Source organism: Coenobita brevimanus, chromosome 54, assembly GCF_032717465.1.
Source record: "Coenobita brevimanus isolate Jiangsu-jjx chromosome 54, ASM3271746v2, whole genome shotgun sequence".
Lineage (NCBI taxonomy): Eukaryota > Metazoa > Arthropoda > Malacostraca > Decapoda > Coenobitidae > Coenobita > Coenobita brevimanus.
Genome location: NC_137007.1, coordinates 7,109,148 through 7,130,235, shown reverse-complemented (window position 1 = coordinate 7,130,235; position 21,088 = coordinate 7,109,148). Strand labels below are relative to the sequence as shown.

Here is a 21,088-nt window from a genome sequence, read left to right as displayed (position 1 = left end):
TCTCCAATAACATTATACCATTTTACATTTTATTGAACTGTTTTTACGTATTCACAGGCCTTTCGATAACGTTTAGCGTAATGTTAGCGCTTATTTACGTAGTGAGTGAACTCGCTGTGACTGTTGTTTCAACTCGTATTGTGTTTTTTCAACTTACATAATACTTTCCTAATAACATTATACACTTTTCCACTTTTGAGAACTGTTTTGAGATAGTTTGAGGCCTTACGTAAATATTTAGCGTAATAATAGCGCATAATAACACAGACGGTGAAGTTGCTATGACTACCATTTCAACTTACAACCTATTTTTGTACTTATATAATACTTCTCCACTAACATTGCACATGTTTCCACTTGATATAATTGCTGTCACATAATTGGAGACCTTACTATTCTACTGAGCGTCATATTATCGCATATTTACACAGTGAGTGTTATCGCGATATCATTTGTTTCATCTTACACTAGTATTCAACTTATAAACTACTTTCCTACTAACATTACACCCTTTTCCACTTTATGTCATTCCTATCACATACTTACTGACCAGAATGTTCTACTGAGCGTAATATTTACGCAGATTTAAACAGTGGGTGTACTCGTGACATCAATTGTTACAACTTACACTATTTTTCAACTTATACTTTACTTTCCTGCTAACATTACACCCGTTTCCACTTTATATTCTTGCTATCACATATTTACTGACCAGAGTGTTATACTGAGCGTTATATTTTCGCAGATTTACACAGTGGGTGTAGTTTTGATATCACTTCTTTCAACTTACACTATTTCTCAACTTATACATTACTTTCCTGCAAACATTACACCCATTTCAACTTTATATAAGACTTAGCACATACTGACTGGCCTTACCATTATACTGAGCGTCATATCGCCATCCCACACAGTTTCAGTAGTGTAGGAAGTTATGGTACTCTCTGAAACATGGCTGAAGGCACAGTGCAACATTGCACTCTACACACTCGTACCTTGTGTCTTTTCTCTGAGTGGCTGGTCTGACTGTCGAGTGCTTGCATACATGGCAGCGGCGCTGGGGTTTACGACGGTTTGGTTCGGAAGGGATTGTGCTAGGATAGTGGCGTCCTGTGAGGCCTAGGGGAGTCTGGGCAGCCATGGGGGTGTGGGTGCGGTGTATGGGTCTGTCCTGGGCATGCCTGGCGATTATTTCACGTGCCAGCTCCCTCACAAACCCCTCAAAGGTCTCTGATACTCCTGTTGTCATGGCGTGCAGGTAGTGTGCGTTCAAGACCGTGATGTCGAGCAAGTGGAAAAAGAGCTTTTTGTACCACTTCATCGTGGTCCTGGCACAGTCAACACTGGAAATCATCGAGTCTGACTGATCCACTTGCCTCATGTTCAGATTATAGTCCAGTACAGACTCGGGTTTCCAGACGTTGTGCCTCCTCTCGCTACGGTGATCAACGGAGTCTGTGCGGTGCATCAGGGGGCTGTGTGCAGTTGATAGGAGGCAAACTTCCCTGTTGTGGTTCCACAGGGTGGCAAGGATGTTATTTGCCTGGAAGAAAACCACCTCGTTCTTGTCAAGTTTCCTCCCTATCTTGACCATATGGCGACGGTTTCTCTTGACTGTACCACAGACTCCGGTGTCGTGTTGGTGGAGGAACCTAGCGAGAAGAGGGCTAGTGTACCAGTTATCCAGGTACAACACATGACCACGATGAAGGTACTCCTCTATCATTGTCTTCACCACGGCCCCTGAGAGTCCTACACTACGATCTTCTGTTATATCTGTCTGTGCTCCCGTGTACAAGACTATGTCTTGCACATAACCAGTCTTACAGTCACACATAACAAAGATCTTGAACCCGAAACGGTGTCTCTTGCTGAGTATGTACTGGCGAAAGGAAATATTGCCTCTCCACAACACAAGACTCTCGTCTATGACGAGGTCTCTGTAAGGATAAAATGAGGAGCGGAACATTTCCCGTAAATGATCAAATACCAGCCTAATTCTCCTCATTTTATCAGTGTTATTTGCATTAGCTGGATCTTCTGCATCAAAAAAGTGGAGGCGGCCGAGAATCTGCTGAAATCTATTACGACTCATCACCTTTCCAAAGAAAGGTGTGAGGATCATTGGGTCAGTTGTCCAGTATGCAGGAATTTGGTTTTTTCTTACCACACCCATCAAGAGAACCAGGGCAAAAAATAAGAACATCTCAGAAATTGTCACAGGATAGTCATATTGCTGGGAATGCCTGCTCGTTGTTCCCAAACGTTCACTTTCACGGCGCTGTGTTCGTGAAAATATGTTTGTCTGTTCCACTATGCGCCCCACAAACGCCTCCCCAAAGAACAAGTGGAAGAAATCCACCCTAGTGGAACCCGCATGCACACCTGGAGCCGTGCAACCAGACCGCCACTCCTCAGTGAAAGGGTGAATGATGAGAGTAAAATTACTCCCATCTTCCCAGTTCCACGAGACACCACCGTCTCCAGCCACGTCCCCATCGTCGCCTTCGTCAGGGTGGGGAGGTGAGGGTGGTGGGGGAGGTTGGGGAGGTGGAGAGCGGCGCCTTTCATCACTCGCACTTCTCTTCCCTCTCCCTTTTCCTTTACCCTTTCCCTTCCCTTTCCTTCCTTTCCCCACATCCTGGGGCTGTGGGGAGGAAGTTTGGGAATATTGTGGGGTGAAAGACGTGCTGGGGAGTGGCTCCACCTCCTCTCCCCTAGGCCTACGTGCACCACGTGCTCGTGCTGCCTCCCTCACACCACTTTCCCTTTCACCCCGCACTCCCGCCACACCACTTTCCCTTTCACCCCGCGCTCCCGCCACACCACTTTCCCTTTCACCCCGCACTCCCACCACACCACTTTCGACTTCCCCAGACAAAACACTTGGACCATACCTTATTTGTCTTCTCGCCCCACCTTCTGATCCTCGGGGTGAGATTTTTTCCTTCCCCGACCACGAGGCAATCACGTCCTAAGCCGCCATCATCGTCATCGTCCTCATCCTCGTCCTCATCAGAATCTCTCTCTAGGGGATGGAGAGAGGTCCGTGCAGGTGGTTGGGGTGCAGGCTGGCCTTCCCTTGCCTTACGATATGTCACATACCGCTTTTTCCGGGGCGAAGGGACCTCCTCATCACTGCTTGTTATTTCCTCCTCAGGCTGGACGTAATCTCGATCCACCACATCATCATCAAGTGGAGAATCACTATCTCCAGTGAAGGCCTCCAGGGCGGATGCTATTTTGTCGTCTGAGAGACCTTTACGCGCCATGTCTGACCTGGGTCACTGCTAACAGGTGAGTGACCGAGACAAGGGCGAGCGCGGGTCACGCGGGGTCTGGGACGCTGCCCACCTGGCGGCAGGTAGGGGAGGCTTGGGTAGGTGGGCGAATCGAAAATCTCGCGTGAATTTTGAAAATTGTGGAAATTATGAACCTTGCAATTGCAGGACATTAAAGAACGTCGACGGGATTGGCAGTGACAAAACGTGAGGACGTGGAAGAACGTCGACGGGACGCCGCGGGTTAAGGAATTGTTGAACATAGAGGATGGAAGTAATGCGAGTATAAGTGGCTGGGGAATAGCTGGGAGAGGGAGGGAGGTGAGAAGATGGGAAGAAATCAATAGCATAGAAGTTGTACAAGCAATGGAGAAAGTCAAATCGCGGAAAGCCCCAGGAATTGATGGAGTGTGTGTTGAAATGCTGAAGTATGGGGGAGAGATAGTAATAGAATGGATGTGGAAGATGTGCAGATTGGCCTGGGAGGAAGGTAGAGTCCCGGAGGATTGGAAGTCAGGTATAATTATTCCCTTGTACAAAGGAAAAGGGGAAAAAGAAGCGTGTGGTAATCATAGGGGCATTTGTCTTCTTAGTGTAATAGGAAAAGTGTACGGTAGGATACTTATTGACAGAGTTAGGGAAAGAACAGAGTAATTAGTTGGAGAAGAACAGGGAGGCTTTAGGAAGGGAAGAGGTTGTGTAGATCAGATATTCATTCTTAGATCTTTAGTGGAAAAGTTTCTAGAGAAGGGAAAGAAGTTGTATGGGCTTTTATGGATTTGGAGAAAGCATATGATAGGGTGGATAGACAAGGATTGTGGAAAGTATTAAGAATATATGGAGTAGATGGGAAGTTGTTGAATGCTGTGAAGAGTGTGTATGATGGTGCTAAGGCTGCAGTGCGTGTGGATGGTGAACTGAGTGAATTTTTCTCTTTGAAGGTTGGGTTCAAACAAGGATGTGTCATGTCTTCATGGTTGTTCAATCTGTACATGGATGGGGTAATAAAAGAGGTACAAGGTAGGGCAGTGGATGTTGGAGTGGCCCTGGTGAGAGAGGGTAGTGTTTGGAAACTCTCTGTACTGTAAAGTGATGGTCTTTGAGAGAGGTGAAGTCAGCGAATGTACAGTGAGGTTGGATGGTGAGGAAATGGAAAATGTGAGTACATTTAAGTACTTGGGTAGTGTGATGAGTAAGGATGGGAGTTTGGAGGGTGAAATGCTTGAAAGGGTACAAGGAAGAAAGGTTGCTGGTTCCTTGAAAGCAGTGATAAGAAACAGGGAAGTGAGCATGGAAGTGAAAAAGTTACTACATGACAGTATTGTGATACCAACTCCAACGTATGGAAGTGAAGCTTAGACGTTGTTGGAAGGACAAGTCAAGAGTGAAAGCAGTGGAAGTGAGTTATTTAAGAGGAGCCTGTGGAGTCACATGGAAAGACAGGCTGACAAATGAGGATATGAAGGAGCGTTGTGGTGTGGATGTGGATGTGCTAGGAAGCGTTTGGAGGAACACACTGAGGTGGTTTGGCCATGTGGAGAGGTTGGAGGGTGAGAGACTGATGAGGAAAATGTATGTGAGTTGGTGGAGGGGAGGAGAGGGAGGGGGAGGCCGAGGATGAGATGGAGGGATGGGGTGGAGAGGTATATGAGAGAGGGGGGTGTGAGTTGAGAGCAGGGCAATGAAATGGCGGGGGACAGGGTGACGTGGAGGCGATTCGTTTGTGGCCACCCCGTACGGGATTGAGGTATCTGGCAATAGATGTATACTGTATATATATATATATATATCAGTGTTGTAGGTCTCAAGACCGGTCTTGGTCTTGAGACCAGTTTGACGCGGTCTTGGTCTTGATCTTGGTCTCGCTTGACATGGTCTTGGTCTTGATCTTGGTTTCAAAGCTTCTGGTCTCGCAGTTTTGACTCGAGACCAGGTCAAGACCAGCATTACAAAGTGCATCGCGACGTGGGGAAGATTGGAATTTATGATGATATACGGAGAAAAATCATGGCTGATTCAATTCACAGTGCGCCATACAGCGTTGTACTGTCTATAGATACCAGTGTTGTAGGTCTCAAGACCAGTTTGATGTGGTCATGGTCTTGATCTTGGTCTCACTTGACGTGGTCTTGGTCTTGGTCTCGAGATGCCTGGTCTTGACTACAACACTGATATATATATATATATATATATATATATATACTATCTATCTATATATCTATATCTCGATGCCCTAATCCCGCAAAGGGTGGCCACAGACAAAATGCCTCTAAGTCGTTCTGTCACCCACCATTTGACTACCCTCCCCCCAACTCACTCCCCCCTCCCTCATATACCTCTCAACTTCATCCCTCCACCTCATCCTCGGTCAACCCCTCCCTCTCCCTCCCTCCACCTCACCTCACATACGCCCTCTTAGTCAGTCGTTCATTCTCCATTCTCTCCACATGCCCAAACCACCTCAGTGTATTTCTCCTAATCTTCTCAACCACAGTACACAGTATATATATACCAGTATATCTATCTGTCTATCTATCTATCTATCTATATATGTACCGGTTTATATATCAGACAATAACAACTGTTGGTTGGTTGAAGAAAGGGTGGGGGAGACCTGAAGCTGGGTCTGGGACCTGCCTTCAACTCCCCAATAGGGGTGTTAAGCTGTACTCACGAACTCCTCAGATTCTTCACTGTCACCTGAAAAAGTTTGAGCTGGTGCAGGTGGGTCATCTGCTGAGCCTGGTTAGTCTGGTTGAGGTGGGGAGAGTGGACTTTTTTCTTTATTTTAATGCAAGAAAGAATGAACCAAAGGCAAGGAGCCCACAAATTGTTCCTTCCAAGAAAAAACAAAAACGATACAACAGAGAGCCAAGTTCAAGATCCATTCATTTCGAGATGCCTGGACACACTGAATTTGAAAGACTGGAGATCATAGGAAATAGGAAATACAGATAGAAGGATACAGTTCCAGAATTGGCCTGTTGTGTAAATGAAGGACTGGGAGTAACAGTTAACTCTTGCATTAGAGTTGGACAGAAAAGAGATGAGAGTTTCCTGCTAGATGGGTGCTTCACGCCTGTCGTAGAGGTGGAGGGATGCAAGCAGACAGCTCAGAAGACCAGTGACCATTGATGTAGCGACAGAAAAGAGATAAAGATGCAACAGTGCAGTGAAAAGACAGAGGTTGAAGAGAGCCAGTAAGAGGAGGAGAGTTAATGAGACAAAAAGACTTTGACTCCACCCTATTGAGAAGAGCTGTATTTTGAAGAGCCTTCCCACACATGAGAGTTGTAATCTACACAGGGGCGAATACAACCTGTGTGTAAAGTCAACAACTGTGCAGGGGTAAAGAAGGTATGGAGTCGGCTCTTAGCACACCTAATCTCTTGGAAGCAGATTTTACAAGAGATGTTACATGATCTTTCCATGCCACGTTGAGTACACCGCTTCCCGTCCGATCAGCGAAGTTAAGCAACGTTGGGTCTGGTTAGTACTTGGATGGGTGACCGCCTGGGAACACCAGATGCTGTTGGCATAACGCTCTCCCTACGTGTCAAGTGGGGTTGGTGGAGGATTAGTGCCCCTCCCTGTAAAACAATGAACTCTAAGCCCTTGACCACCCCGTTTGGGATACATGGCGTCTGGCAATGAATGAATGAATGAATGAAACCTCAAGTATGTTTTAGGATGATGCAGGACTAGGCTGGATATTATCAAAAATTAGTGGGTACTCCTGTGGAAGATTTTGTCGGGTTGATAAGTGTAAGACCTGGGTTTTTGATGCATTAACAACTAACTCAAAGTCAAATGGCCACCCCTTACGGGATTATGGCGTCTGGCAATAGATAGATAGATAGAAAAACAACAAGATTACTTTTACCCTGGTCTGAGATACGACCCAAGTCAGGCATTAGGTGTGCCATAGTCTCATCCCTTGTTTGTTGAAGTAACTGCTGAGATGGACGTTGTGGGAGCTGGATGGAAAAGTGAAGGATGGAATCATCAATGTATGAGTGGATAGGGTTAGATGTACAGCTCAGAAAGTCATTGATGAATAAAAGGAAGAGAGTTGGTGATAGGACAGAGCCCTGAGGAACACCACTGTTGATAAATCTAGAAGAAGAATGGTGACCGTCAACAACAGCAGCTGTAGAAGACCAGAAAGGAAATAATAGATGAAGGCACCGATAGAAGGATAGAAACCGTAAGAGGGCAGTTTGGAAATTAAAGATTTATGCCAGACTCGATCGACAGCCTTAGAGATGTCAAGTGGAATGGCAAAGCTTTCGTCAAAGTCCCGAAAGGAGGATGACCAGGAGTCTGAGAGGTAGGTGAGAAGATTGCCAGTGAAGCGTCCCTGACGGAACCCATACCGGCGATCAGAAGGAAGGCTGTGATAGGAAAAATGCTTTAAAATTTTTCTGTTAAGAATAGACTCGAAAACTTTTGAGACACAGGATGTTAAAGCAATTGGACAATAGTTACAGGGTTGGGAATGGTCACCCTTCTTTGGGATCAGCTGAATGAGAGCAAACTTCCAGCATGGAGGAAAGGTACAAGTTGATAGAAAAAGGCGAAAGAGTTTACCTAGGCAGGGTGTAAGCACAGAAGCACAGTTTTTGTGGACAACAGGAGGGATCCCATCAGGCCCACATGCCTTGTTAGCATTGAGGTTAGTGATGGTAGAAAATTCACCAGTTGAAGAAATTTTAATGTCAGCCATGAGGAAGTCAGAGGGGGGGAGTGATGGAGTCTAAGGTGGATCTGGTTGGTCATGATGAGATGCTGATCCCTATTGTTGACAGAGTTAGAAAGACCTGTGCAGACTTTACTTAAAGCCTGATCCAGCTGTTCATGAAGCTTGTCGTAGATGGGGAGGTCATAAATTTCTTGCATCTCACCCATAATCTGGTCACCAAGGTGGAAGGTTTTGTGTAGCATCCTGTGTTTTGGTGGAGTTTGTTGTGGCCTTGGTTTTTGCTCTGGCTGTCTTAAACCGCTTCCTGTGCTGCTGCAGCATCATTATCCAAGGCAGTGATATCCAGTGACATCTGGTCCTCTCCCAGCATCTCCAGCATGTATTCCTGGGTGATGTCACCAAAATCCCTCACCTGGAATGCATTGAACAGCTTCCACCTCAGCCACCAGATCATCCATGAAGAGGGAGAGATAGTGGAGTAGACATGGGGCAACAATTTTCTTCCCATACTTGATCATTTCAGGCATTATGTTGCCCCACACACTACCCACATTTAATAGTGCATCCTTCAGGCTGTAATTTTTCCAAAATTGCTTGATATATGCTGCTGAGGTAGAAGTGCATCACTGACTGCACTGTGGAAAAGTCAACATTAATCCCCACCTCTCATCCGTAGATGCTTTGCCTCCAAACTTCTTAATTCCTTGCTCCTTGCTGTTGCTTCAAGCACTTGCTCAGAGACAAATTTCAGAGAATCTCCCATGAAAGTTGCTATTATTTTTGGTTCAGTGGAGTTATTTCATTCAGAGATTGTTAATTGGCATGAGGAGGACGTCGGCAGCAGGGTGGCAACCAATTAGGTAGGCTGCATGGTTGGGCCAGTTATCAGGCATCAGGATAATCTTGGATGGCAACTTGAGCTACTTGCAGTGGGTATGAACATGTCAAATAGCATTGTGATGACTGACAGTCACCCAGCCTTTATGGTTGAAAGTTTAGTAATACCTAGCTTATCTAAACCAACACCCATGAGTGACCTCAGCCTGGCCGACTGGTGAAACACCACTGGCCACAGTTTGCAATCGCCAGTTGCATTGATGCTAACAGCAGAGTAAGGCAATACTTGCTTGCCTTAAAACCTAGGGAGCTCTTTTCCATCTGAGTGAGAAATGTAGAGGAAGGGAGACTCTCCCAAAAGAGGCTGGACTTGTGCATATTAAACACTTTGTCTACCTGGTAACCACCTTTCTCTACAGTCCTCTGAAGGTTGGGAGGAAAAGAGTTAGCAGCAGTCCGAGCAGTACTGCCTGCCTTACTGTGTAGTGTAGCACAGTTCTTTGCATAAACTTCTGGAGCCACCTTTGCTTGCGTTAAATGAAAGAGGACTTTCAACTCCCATGGTATGCGCCACTCTCATGAAGATTTCCTTAGCTTTACACCTCATAATGTTGGTTTCTTTTGGGAGATTCTGCTTACACTGAGGCAGGATAAAGCTCATAAGAATTCTCTTTGTTTTGGTTAACACTTTATAAACCACCATTGATCTAGTTTCACTCACAGAGGTTGTTGAGAAGTACCAAGCTTGTTCAACAGGCTCTGTGTTTTTCGCTGTTTGCACTGTTGACTTATTAACCTTGCAAGCACTAGCACATCCACAGCCCCTTCCTGGTTGTCCAGGCTTCCCCCCCCCAACTTGAAGCTTATGGTTCCCTTTAGCAATGAAGGGGAAGATGATGCCATGACTGAGCACACACTGGGTGGGTAGCACAAATTACTGGTTGTGTACAGTACAGTAACACTTACAACAAAAGTTAGTAGCATAGCTTCACGGGCAACACACACAGGCCATAAAAAGTCAGTGGCAGGGTCCACTGGAGATATGTAACACTGTATGACTGTAGCAAGACTTACTGTCAGGGTCCACTGGAAATTACAAAAACACACACACTGTATGACCAAAACAAGTCACAGACAGGGCTAATGGAGATGCACACGGACAGGGCTAATGGAGATGCACATAGGGGACAGCCATACCAAAGATCACCAGCACATCACCACTGGAGACACATAGGCCACAAAAAGTCACTGGCAGGGTCCACAGGAGACACATCCACTGTACAACTGAAGCAAGAGTCACTGGCATGGCAAATAAAGAAGCACACAGGGAACAACCATACCAGTGGACACTCGCACAGCACCAATGGAGACATAACCAGGCCACTGTCATACACAAAGTCACTGGCAGGACATCACTGAACTGTAGATAACACCCACTGCACTCACTGGCCTGCATGGTTAGTTTTTTTTTATGCAGAATAGCATTGCGAATCAACACCAGGCCAGTTTCTGTCAAACACATCTCTATCAAAGCAGAAAAGGCACACAAGATGGGAGTCAAGACTGTGGTGTAAATGTCACCACATGGGATTTTTAAACAACCTCGCTTTTTTTTTTTTTTTTTTTTTTTTTTTTTTTTTTTTAATATAAATAAAGAAAAACAGTTAATGGGTGCCTCGCCAAATATTGGCAGATACAAGTGGGGCCCGTGTAATAGGAGGTACAGCTGTATGTGTTCCATATGATACCATCTAAAGTGGGAATTAGTAGAAGATTACATGAGGGTTGGTAGAGGTATTTGGTGGTGGTGTGTTGGAGGCAGATTCAGATACAGACTTCAGCTATGGCATGGTTTATTTTGAGTACTGTATTTGAATTTCATGAAAACAGTTTGCACTCTTAATGTACTGTTAGTGTGTTGGTGGACTGCTGGACTATTGGATCTTGAAAATGTTCTTCCTAACCCATGCAAAGAGTCAGGTGCATTAGAAAGGAAGTACAAAAGTACTAGATTGTTGCAAGAGCTTTAAGGATCTGATATGGGACTTAGCTAAAGTTGTTAAAGTTTATGGGCATGAAGCTGGTGCTTCAGGGCCCTGATATGGGGCCTCACCCAGGATGCTTAAATTTGCAAATGATGCACTTGGTCTATGAGATACTGGTTGTAGATGGACAGAACCACTCCTAGAGATGCTCCTGTATCTAAAGATAATTATCACTGACCAGAAGTTTCTTTTGTAATATTTCCCACATAAGCATGAAAGGTAGTGTTATCAGGGCATGCAAGTTTAGTCATGGTTTTGTTTCTCCTAGAGCTAATACTGTTGTAATATTCTTTCTTTTTAAATGTAATGAAGGTTTTTAACCTGCCCCACCCCAGCAGATTTTTCACCAGTAACCTCCCCCAAGCCTGGCAGATTTTCATTTTCATTTTTTTTTTTTTTTCTCTCTAAAACCTTCGCTTTTTATGAGAAACATCGAAAATTCATTTAGAAATTGCTCATATGAGCTTAAAAATGCTGGTACAGGTGACCAAACCCTCATCTGGCACTGTATTCTATGGGGCCTGGCTCCAGAGAAAATGTTTACTATGGGAGGGGTAACTATTCCAGACCTCTCAGAACACAGTAAGACCTCACTATAATGGACTAATAGGGGCCCAAACCATTCCGAAAAAAGCGACATCCGGACTTCCACCTGTTAAACCGGATTTTTTCCGATATATCAGACATTAGTCCAGATTGCATGAACAGTTTCTAAACTGTTTTGACTACCATTGCAGTACTATACTGTGTTATAACTTCACTACAGTAATCAAATGGTATAATATATATAATAATACTGTACTGTACACTGATAAACAGGTTTTTTATTTACCTTATTGTGGTGAACATAGCTGAAGTGGTCAGGCAGTCCGGACTGCTTCTGGCTTTATCGGACTTTTTCCGATATATAGGAATTTAGCCTGGTAGCTCCTCGAGTCCGATAAAAGCGAATTCGAGACTATTGAAGTCCGTTATATTGAGGTGTTACTGTAGTTGGATATTTATTTATTTGATACGAATTTATATGTAGTACAAGAGTATATTGATTTTCACACAGTAATATAGGTGATGTAAGAGTTGTTTCACTCACCAAACTCCACCTTTTTTTGGCGACATTACCTGCTCATCACATCTCATTGTTTGTTCCTGTAACGCCACGTAAACTTTGTCCTCCACATTGTCATCAACTGGGGAATCACTCTCGCCTTGAATTTTGTACCGTGGCGCTTCATGTCTTTACTGGCCAGGTCACTGGTAACAGCTGAGTTGTCGAGACAATGGCGTGCAGGGGGGGGGGTCACACAAGATAAGGCATTGTTCCTGCCTGTCCTTGGGTAGAGGAAGTTGTCCCACGTATACATACCAAAAATCATGCACGAAATTTGAAAAATGTGCAAATGAAGGACCTTGCAATTTATAAACGTTAACAGGAGTCACAGTGACAAAATGTTCGGGCGCATATGTACATCAACGGGACAAGACGGGTCAATGGTTTTATTTGTTCCACTAATTAGTTTTTTTTTTTTTCTTTCTTCCACAGTGAAGCGGTGTTCTGAGCTGTTTTTGGCTGATCTAGAAAAGCGATGGCAAGAGTCAGTGAGAATCTCTAATATTGCTGACATCATCTGCCACCATGCTGCGACAAACTTCCAAGTATACATTAAATACTGTTCCAACCAGATTTACCAGGATCGTACCTTGAAGGAGCTAAAGTGAGGATATTTTGTCTCTACAAGTTATTTAATGGAGTAATATGTATATTTTACCGAAGAGAGTTCGGCTGGAGGAAGTTTCCCTCTCAGCCTCTTAGAGATTTAAAATACAACATACTGTATAGATTTTTAGGTAGTCTTAGCCAAAAGTTAGACTTACAGTATATCTCAGTGAAAATTTGTACTGTATATGTTTACATTGGTATCCTGTATATGATTATTGTTATCCACTGCTATCACCACTAAAAAATAGAAGAAATACAGCAGCAGCATTTCTGGCATTTGTATTATATTTCATAAACAACTTCATGACAAATATGAAACTATTGTAAGTATGTGTGACTTTATGCAGAGAAAACAACCCTCGATTTCTGGAGGTGCTGAACCAGCTTGAAACTTCACCAGTTTGTCAGTCACTGGCCATGCATTCATTTCTGATGCTGCCGATGCAGAGAATCACCCGCCTTCCCCTTCTAGTGGATGCCATCTTCCACCGCCTGGAATATGGTACTCCTATGTGGCATCAGTACAAAGTTGCCCTTGCCACCCTTACCAAGGTTAGTATTGATGTCATGTAGTGATTTATGCCAAATTTATTGGTATGTACAGTAAGGGAGCAAAGTATTCTCAGTTACCCTTTATGATTTTGTCTCCCCAAAATTAGTCCCCCCAGCATCTCCAGCTGTCTCATGAATTACCTGCTCTTGTCATGAAATACAGCATTCAGTACTATACAGTATACAAGTAGTTTTTATAGACAGAATGAAAGAGAAGTATTATAAAGACTTATTATATTTGGCCATTAGTACATGGTCATTGCACCCTTGGCTTGCTTTCAGTATTGCTAATATTAGATTTTGTATGGTGGCAGACAGTTTTGAAACGTATGCAGAATATGATTTGATGGCCATCTTCACTCATCTAATGGTCTTGTCTGAGCCTCCAGTTTTTCATGCAATTTTATGATTGTTGAGCTCTTCATGAGACAAAAAATCATAACTCAGTTTTCCTTCATTCAGCGCTTACTTGGGCCCACTAATACCATAGGGGGAAGACAAAAGGTGGAAAAACAGGGCTTTAAAAAAATAAAAAAATAAAAACAAAGGTGGGTGATGCCACAATGTAGGGTAATAAAACCTCATCTGTGACTGTCAATCAGTTAGTGTCATTTTGAAACTGAAACATTGTCTCATTAGTGAAGAATTTGCCAAGCATTCAATGACTCACCAATATCTGCTTGGGGTAGGAAAAGAAAAATAACACAGGAATTCTAGCACTTGAAGATTTTAATTGCATGTTTTGACTGACAGTTGCCAGTATCTCTTTTCCTCCTCTGCAGCCATAGCAGAGCCTAGTAAGCTCTGAACGGATGAAAATGCTGTGAATTCTTTGGTTTGAGAAAGACTCAGCAACTGTAAAACTACAAGAAAACTGAAGTCTCAGAGGAGATGATAGAGGAGTGAAGATGCCTTTCAAAGCATATTTTGCATAGTTTTCAAAACTGTCTGGCACCTTGCTAAATCCATTAATAAGAATACTGAAACTCAGTGCTGCAATGACCAAGTACTAATGGTCAAATTTAATAAGTCATGTTATAAGGTAAACAGAGAAGGATTAGGTAAGTTTTATGCAAGTGTGGCATAGATGATGAGCTGATGAATTCTGTTAAGAGCTTTTATCATGGTTGTGAGGCCTGCGAAAGGGTGGGTGGGCATCTAGATGGTTCAGGGTTAGTGTTGAATTGAGATGGGATTGTGTGATTTCCCCATGTTTGTTTAATATACAGTATTCCCTTATTTATCCGGACATAATAGAGCCGAAGGCATGTCCGGGTATTGGCAACATCTGGATAATGAACACTATTCCCCTGCCATACCCAGACCCTCCTAAACTCAACCTCCATCCTATACCTAAACCTATTTGTACAGTACCTGTACTTAATTTGGCAGTGTTTTCCGGTCATTCAAGCATATTTAGACATAATAACTTACTAAGGAATATCCAAAGTAATGCTAAACACCATGAAAACCATGCAGAAAAAACATTGAAAACCAAAAAACACCCTCCATAAACACTACAGTATGTACAGTACCCCTCCATATTTTGGCAGTGTTTTCCAGTCATTCTGCCATATTTTGACATCAAAACACACACAGAAATATCCAAAGTACATTAATGCTAAACACCAAGAAAACTATGGAAAAAAAATAAAAAATTGCCTGATCTATACACTACTGTATGTACAGTACCCCTCCCCTAATTTTGGCATTGTTTTCAGGTCAATCTGCCATATTTAGACATCAAATCACACATAGGAATACCCAAAGTAATGCTAAACACCAAGAAAACCCTTAAAAAAAAAAAAAAAAAAAAAAAAAAACTATACACTACTAGACAGTACCCCTCCTAATTTTGGCACTGTTTTCTTGTCTTTCTGCCATATTGATACATCAAAAAGACACATAGGATAGCAATGAGAAAATAATGCATAAACAAAAAAAAATCCACAAAAAACCTGACGACAGTTTGAAAATCAGTTATCTGTGACGAGTGATTGCTCCTGGGGCTCAAAAAAAATTCCACGGCCAGATATGCCACCGGAAATTGGTTATGTTGGTATAAATGGCAGCACCATAGAGTAGGAAGAGAGTGGCCAACCACTATGCTGAGCGCCATCTTGCATCTAAACATCGCAAACCGGGCATATGAAAACAATACCCAAAGTACAAGTATCAACACCCTGACCTTTTATTTCGGTATATATAAATAGATAGATAGATAGATAGATATAGATATATATACAGTATATGTGGCTGATGATTATGATGGTACATTTTTAATGTATAATAACAGGAAAGGCCTCGCCTATACCCACTCACCAGCAGGTATGAATAACTTTAATTTTGCATGAAAATCCTGTACAGAACCTGCTAGATCCTTGAATGTTTTCATTTTCTTTCCCACCATTCTATTTGTACTTTATTATTACATTTTTCTAGATAGAGTAAAAATACATACAGGACATACTATAACCTACAGCCTTAAAGTACTGTAGTGTACATTGAAGAGTTTTTACTTATACTTCTTTACAGCGAATCTCATAGCCATGCTTTTGCTTCCTAATTCACCTCCAGCCTTACAACATTGAGCCTCATTTTTGTGATTTTTTTTTTTTTTTTAAATATATATATATATATATATATATATATATATAATATATATATATATATATATATATATATATACACATATATAAATAATAATTTGGTTTTACGCCAGGTATTCCCGAAGGGCTAAGGCTTTGCCCCTGGGTAGAGGCCTTTGGACTGGAGCATGTAGCATTTTATGACCGGATGCCCTTCCTGATGTCTACCAATGACCCTTGGGTGGATTCAATCCTCCGACCCTTCGGTCAGAGCGGTGCACTCTAACCCACTGAGCCACGGCTGCTATATACAGTATATATATATATATATATATATATATATATATATATTGTTACGGAACAGAGAAAGATAATGTACACTTTAAGTGAGAATACTAAAAATCACTACTGTCCCGTAAAGTTCCAGGTTCAGAACAAAAGAGTTAGGTAAAATTACAAGTTAAAGTTTAATGCTCAAACTAACAACAAAACATTCAGGACTCATAAGGATAATGTAATGGCAAAAAACAGGTTAAATATATGGTTAACTGCAATAGCCTCTATTAACACGAAATTAGCAAGAGTAAATTTACCTAAGTCAGCCCTGTTAAAATGAGATACCAGATAATACTCAGTGAATGCCAGATATATTATTACAGATACAAAATATTATTAATGATGGCTGACAACAAGAACCTCACATAAATTACAAAAACCCTACCAGGCCCAAGAACTAACCTTATGCTACACAGTACAAGAAAAAATGCAACAACGGTTATACTCAAATTACACACAGCTGCTAGATGGTTGGAGACTTCCTGAGCACTCACAATAATAATAACTGTACAGGGGAGGACAGAGATGTGAACAAAATGAGGAGTAGATCTAAGTGGCAATGATGCAGAGACTGAGCTCATTATATAGGGGCCAGCAGAGCTTGATAGAACTTATAAGAAGGACGCGCAAGTGAAGCCATAAGGGACAAAGAGCTGACAATCCTGCTCTGAACAACAGAAAGGACGACTTACTCTACTATAACGGTAGAAGGGGGGGACTGAGGCAGAACACGCTCGTGATCAAACATGCAGCATACTGTGCGTTAAAATTACACAAAGGATGATGAAATCATAGGCTATGTAACACCTCCCCACAAAGAAAAAGAAATTTACAAAGGAAATTTCTTATTACTCTAAAACAATCTGTCTAAAGTCTAGATAAGCAATCTGCAATAACATTTTCTTTCCCCTTGACATGTTGTATGTCTAATGAATACTCCTGAAGAAGTAGACTCCATCTTGTCAATCTCTGATTTTTATCTTTAAACTTACTAAGGAATTTCAGTGGGTTATGATCGGTATAAATGACTATGGGGTCAAAACCAGAACACAAATAAAATGAAAAATGCTGTAAACCCAAAATCAAGGCCAAAAGCTCTTTCTCAATAGTTGAGTAGTTCTTTTGAGGTGGAGTGAACTTCTTACTGTAATAAGATACAGGGTGTTCAATACCCTGATCATCCTCTTGCAGCAAAACAGCCCCAGCTCCTGTATCACTTGTATCAACAGCCATCTTAAAAGGCTTAGCAAAATTTGGAGTAGCAAGCACTGGCTGACTTAATAGGATAGCTTTCAGTTTGTTGAAAGAGGATTCACAGTTATCGGTCCAGACAAATTTAACTCCCTTTTTCAGTAGGTCTGTAAGTGGTGATACAAGAATTGAAAAGTTAAGAACAAATCTCCGGTAATAACCTACCATTCCCAAAAATCTTTGTAGCTCTTTCCTACTTTTAGGTCTGGGAAGATCACTTATAACCTGAACCTTAGCTCCTGGTGGTGCAACATGTCCATCACCAATTACGTACCCAAGGTACTGAACTTTAGCTTGACCAAACTCACACTTTGATAAATTAGCTACAAGATTAGCATGAACGAAACGCTCAAGAAATTTACTGACATGGCATAGGTGATCTTTCCAAGTGTCACTGAAGATTAATACATCATCAATATAAACAACACACCCGCCAAACCCTCTGTTACAACATTCATGAGCTTCTGAAATGTGGCTGGTGCATTCTTCATACCATATGGCATTACAGAACATGCAAAAGTCTTTCCTAGTGTTACAAAACATGAGATCTCCTTAGCACGTTCAGTCATAGGTACTTGCCAGTATCCCTTTAACAAATCAAACTTACTTATGTACCTGGCCTTTCCGATCTTGTCTATGCAATCTTCTACGCGAGGGAGAGGGTAAGTGTCTGTTTTGGTTATCTAATTAACACGTCTGTAGTCGATGCAAAGCCGCTGTGACCCACCTGGCTTAGGGACTAAAGTGACAGGAGAATCCCACTTGCTCTGACAGGGCTCAATCATCTTGTGGTCCAACAGGTAGCCAAGCTCCTTCTGGATGAGAGGAACTTTCACTGGGTTCACACGGTAAGGAGGCAGTTTAATTGGCTTTGCGTCTCCAACATCGACATCATGCATCAACACAGTGGTTCTTCCTGGAGTGGCACGGAACACTTGCGAGTACTCCTGCAGTAATGCCGAAAACTCCTGCCTTTCCTCGGGAGGTAGATGAGAAAGCTTAGTCTGGAGATCATTCATGATATCAGGATTCTTCCCCAAACTATCACTCAGGCTCATACTGCATGGGAGAGCTTCACTTGCAGACTCGGGTGGAACAGCTACAGTGCAGACTGGATTATTTTCGTCCCGCCTGTGATATAGCTTTAGCATGTTGATGTGACATAGTTGCTTGTTCTTTCTACGATCTGGTGTGGCGATGACTTAGTTGACATCACTAAGTTTCTTCTCCACGAAATAAGGACCACTAAACTTAGCTTGAAGAGGTTGCCCATGCACCGGTAGCAGAATCAAAACCTGATCTCCTGGCTGAAAGTGGCGTAACCTGGACTTCTTATCATACCAAGTCTTCATCTTCTCCTGAGCAGCTCCTAAATTCTCTCTCGCCAGCTGTAAAGCAGTGGACAGCCGTTCTTTGAACTTCATCACATACTCCAGCAGGTTGACATCATCTTCCTCCAACAGCCAGCATTCCTTGAGTAGCTTAAGGGGTTCTCTTACTTCATGGCCAAACAGTAGTTCAAAAGGTGAGAAGCCCAGTGATTCATTTGGAGATTCTCTTGCGGCAAGCACAACGAATGGAAGACCTTTATCCCAGTCTTTCTGATGTTCCAAACAGTATTTCTTGAGCATCGATTTGAGTGTTTGATGATATCTCTCCAACGCTCCTTGGGTCTGGGGATGGTAAGCTGAAGACGTGATCTGGGTGATGCCCAACTCTTTCAGAGACTGCTTGAAAATGTTTGACATGAAATTACTTCCCCGGTCTGACTGTACCTCCTTGGGCAGACCAAACTTTGTGAAGAACCCTAGCATTTCCTTAACCACGTTCTTTGCTGAGATATTTCTAAGTGGAATGGCTTCAGGATAACGAGTAGCCATATCAATCAGGGTCAACACATAAGAAAATCCTGAAGAAGTCTTAGGAAGAGGGCCCACAATATCCACCAACACACGGGTGAAAGGCGCCTCAAAAGGAGGAATGGGAACTAGAGGTGCAACCTTTTCGGTCTGATTACACTTCCCCACAACTTGACAGGTGCGACAAGACTTACAATACCAGGAAACATCCCTGAAGATACCTGGCCAGTAGAAGTGTTTCAAAATGCGTGCCAGTCTTCCTCACTCCAAGGTGTCCTGCCAAACTGGAATCATGAGCCACTCTAATGATATCCTGCCTACAAACACGAGGGATGACAACTTGATGTACAACCTCCCATTCACAGTCGGCTGATGCTGTTGGGGGTCTCCACTTCCTCATAAGTACTCCTGACTTTACATAATAACAAGTAGAAGCACCGGCTGACTCTTCTTCACTGTAAGCAGAGTTAGCTAGACCTTTCAACTCAGGGTCAGCAACCTGCAACTCAACCAACTCTTGACGAGACAGATTATCAACACTACAGGGTACTGCCTCATCTGATGAGTGGTCCAAATTAGCAAGAAAAGTGTCAGCTAGGATAACATCATCATCATCATTATTCTCTAAATCACCAGTAACTTTAGACTTAGCCCTAGTGACAGCACATGCAGGGAACACATCAGGGACATCACAATCCCGGGCCGCAGCCACTGGCTCACTAGACAACTGAGGAGCTGGACACACTTGACTTCCACCAATATCATTTCCAAGTAAGAAAGTTACACCTGACATTGGGAGTGTCTCAACCAACCCAACCATAACGGAACCATTAACAAAACCAGACTCTAAATTCACTCTGCACAGAGGGACAGAGAAGTAATTATTCCCTACACCTTGTAAGATTACAGTTTCATCAGAGGAATTAACATTAGAGCCTAGAACACTGGTCAGCATAAGGGATTGGCAAGCACCTGTATCACGATATATTTTAACTGATTTCCTGTCATTACTGTCCAGAGGACTGACAAAACCATCAGACAGGAAATTAGCACATGAACTCTTGAGAGTGTCACCCACGTTACTGCTCAAAAGAGGAGCTCCATCATGAGAATTTAAGTTACCCCTCAAAGCAGGTTCAGTTAACTCAGTTAAAGAATTCTGGGAACTCTCAAGAGTGGACACTAGACCAATTGACTGAATATTTAAAGACTCCTTTTTGTTCACATCACACTGTCTCCTGAAACATTTCTCCGTAGTATGACCAAGCTTACTACAATAAGTACATTTACTTTTCTGAAATCTAGAGGTGAAGCTGGTATTTACTTCCTGAGAAACATCATCTTTATTCTCTTTCCTGTTACCTGTACTCTGAGTAGAGGCAACGTACTTACTCTCAGCTTTCCCTTTTTCTCTAGAATATCTCTTGTGAGTGAGAACATATTCATCAGTTAAAACTGCAGCATCAGACAAATTATCTATTCTTCTCTCATCAAGATATAGGCTTACATCTTTATAAATACACTACACCTTTTGAAGTCCTCCAGCAAAATCAACTCCTTAAATTTACCGAAATCAGAATCCACATTCTTAGAATTTAACCACAGCTCTAACAGATCTTCTTTGATTTTTGCATACTCAACATGGGATTGCTTATCTTGCTTGTAAGTTGTCCTAAATTTTACTCTATAGGCTTCAGGAACAAGCTCATAGGCCTTAAGAATCAAGCTCTTAACTACATCATAATTATCAGATTGATCCTGAGGCAAAGATGCATAAGTTACTTGAGCTTTACCGGTGAGAACATTTTGAAGGAGTACTGGCCAATATTTTTTGGGCCAATTAAAACCTGTAGCTACCCTCTCAAACAACTGATAATACTTTGTTAAATCAGATTCATTAAAAGGAGGGACATGTTTATC

General features: G+C 42.5%; 1 protein-coding gene and 1 pseudogene across 1 annotated transcript in view; both read left to right on the top strand.

Annotated features, from left to right (window-relative positions):
- Exn (Ephexin) overlaps window positions 1–21,088 on the top strand; it is a 344,579-nt gene that overhangs the window by 204,563 nt on the left and 118,928 nt on the right. The window contains exons 18-19 of the mRNA XM_080273353.1: window positions 12,406–12,577; window positions 12,930–13,134. Of these exons, the coding sequence (XP_080129479.1) occupies window positions 12,406–12,577; window positions 12,930–13,134 (377 nt within the window). The remainder of the gene's footprint in view (window positions 1–12,405; window positions 12,578–12,929; window positions 13,135–21,088) is intronic.
- Window positions 6,709–6,810, top strand: LOC145401179 (5S ribosomal RNA; annotated as a pseudogene).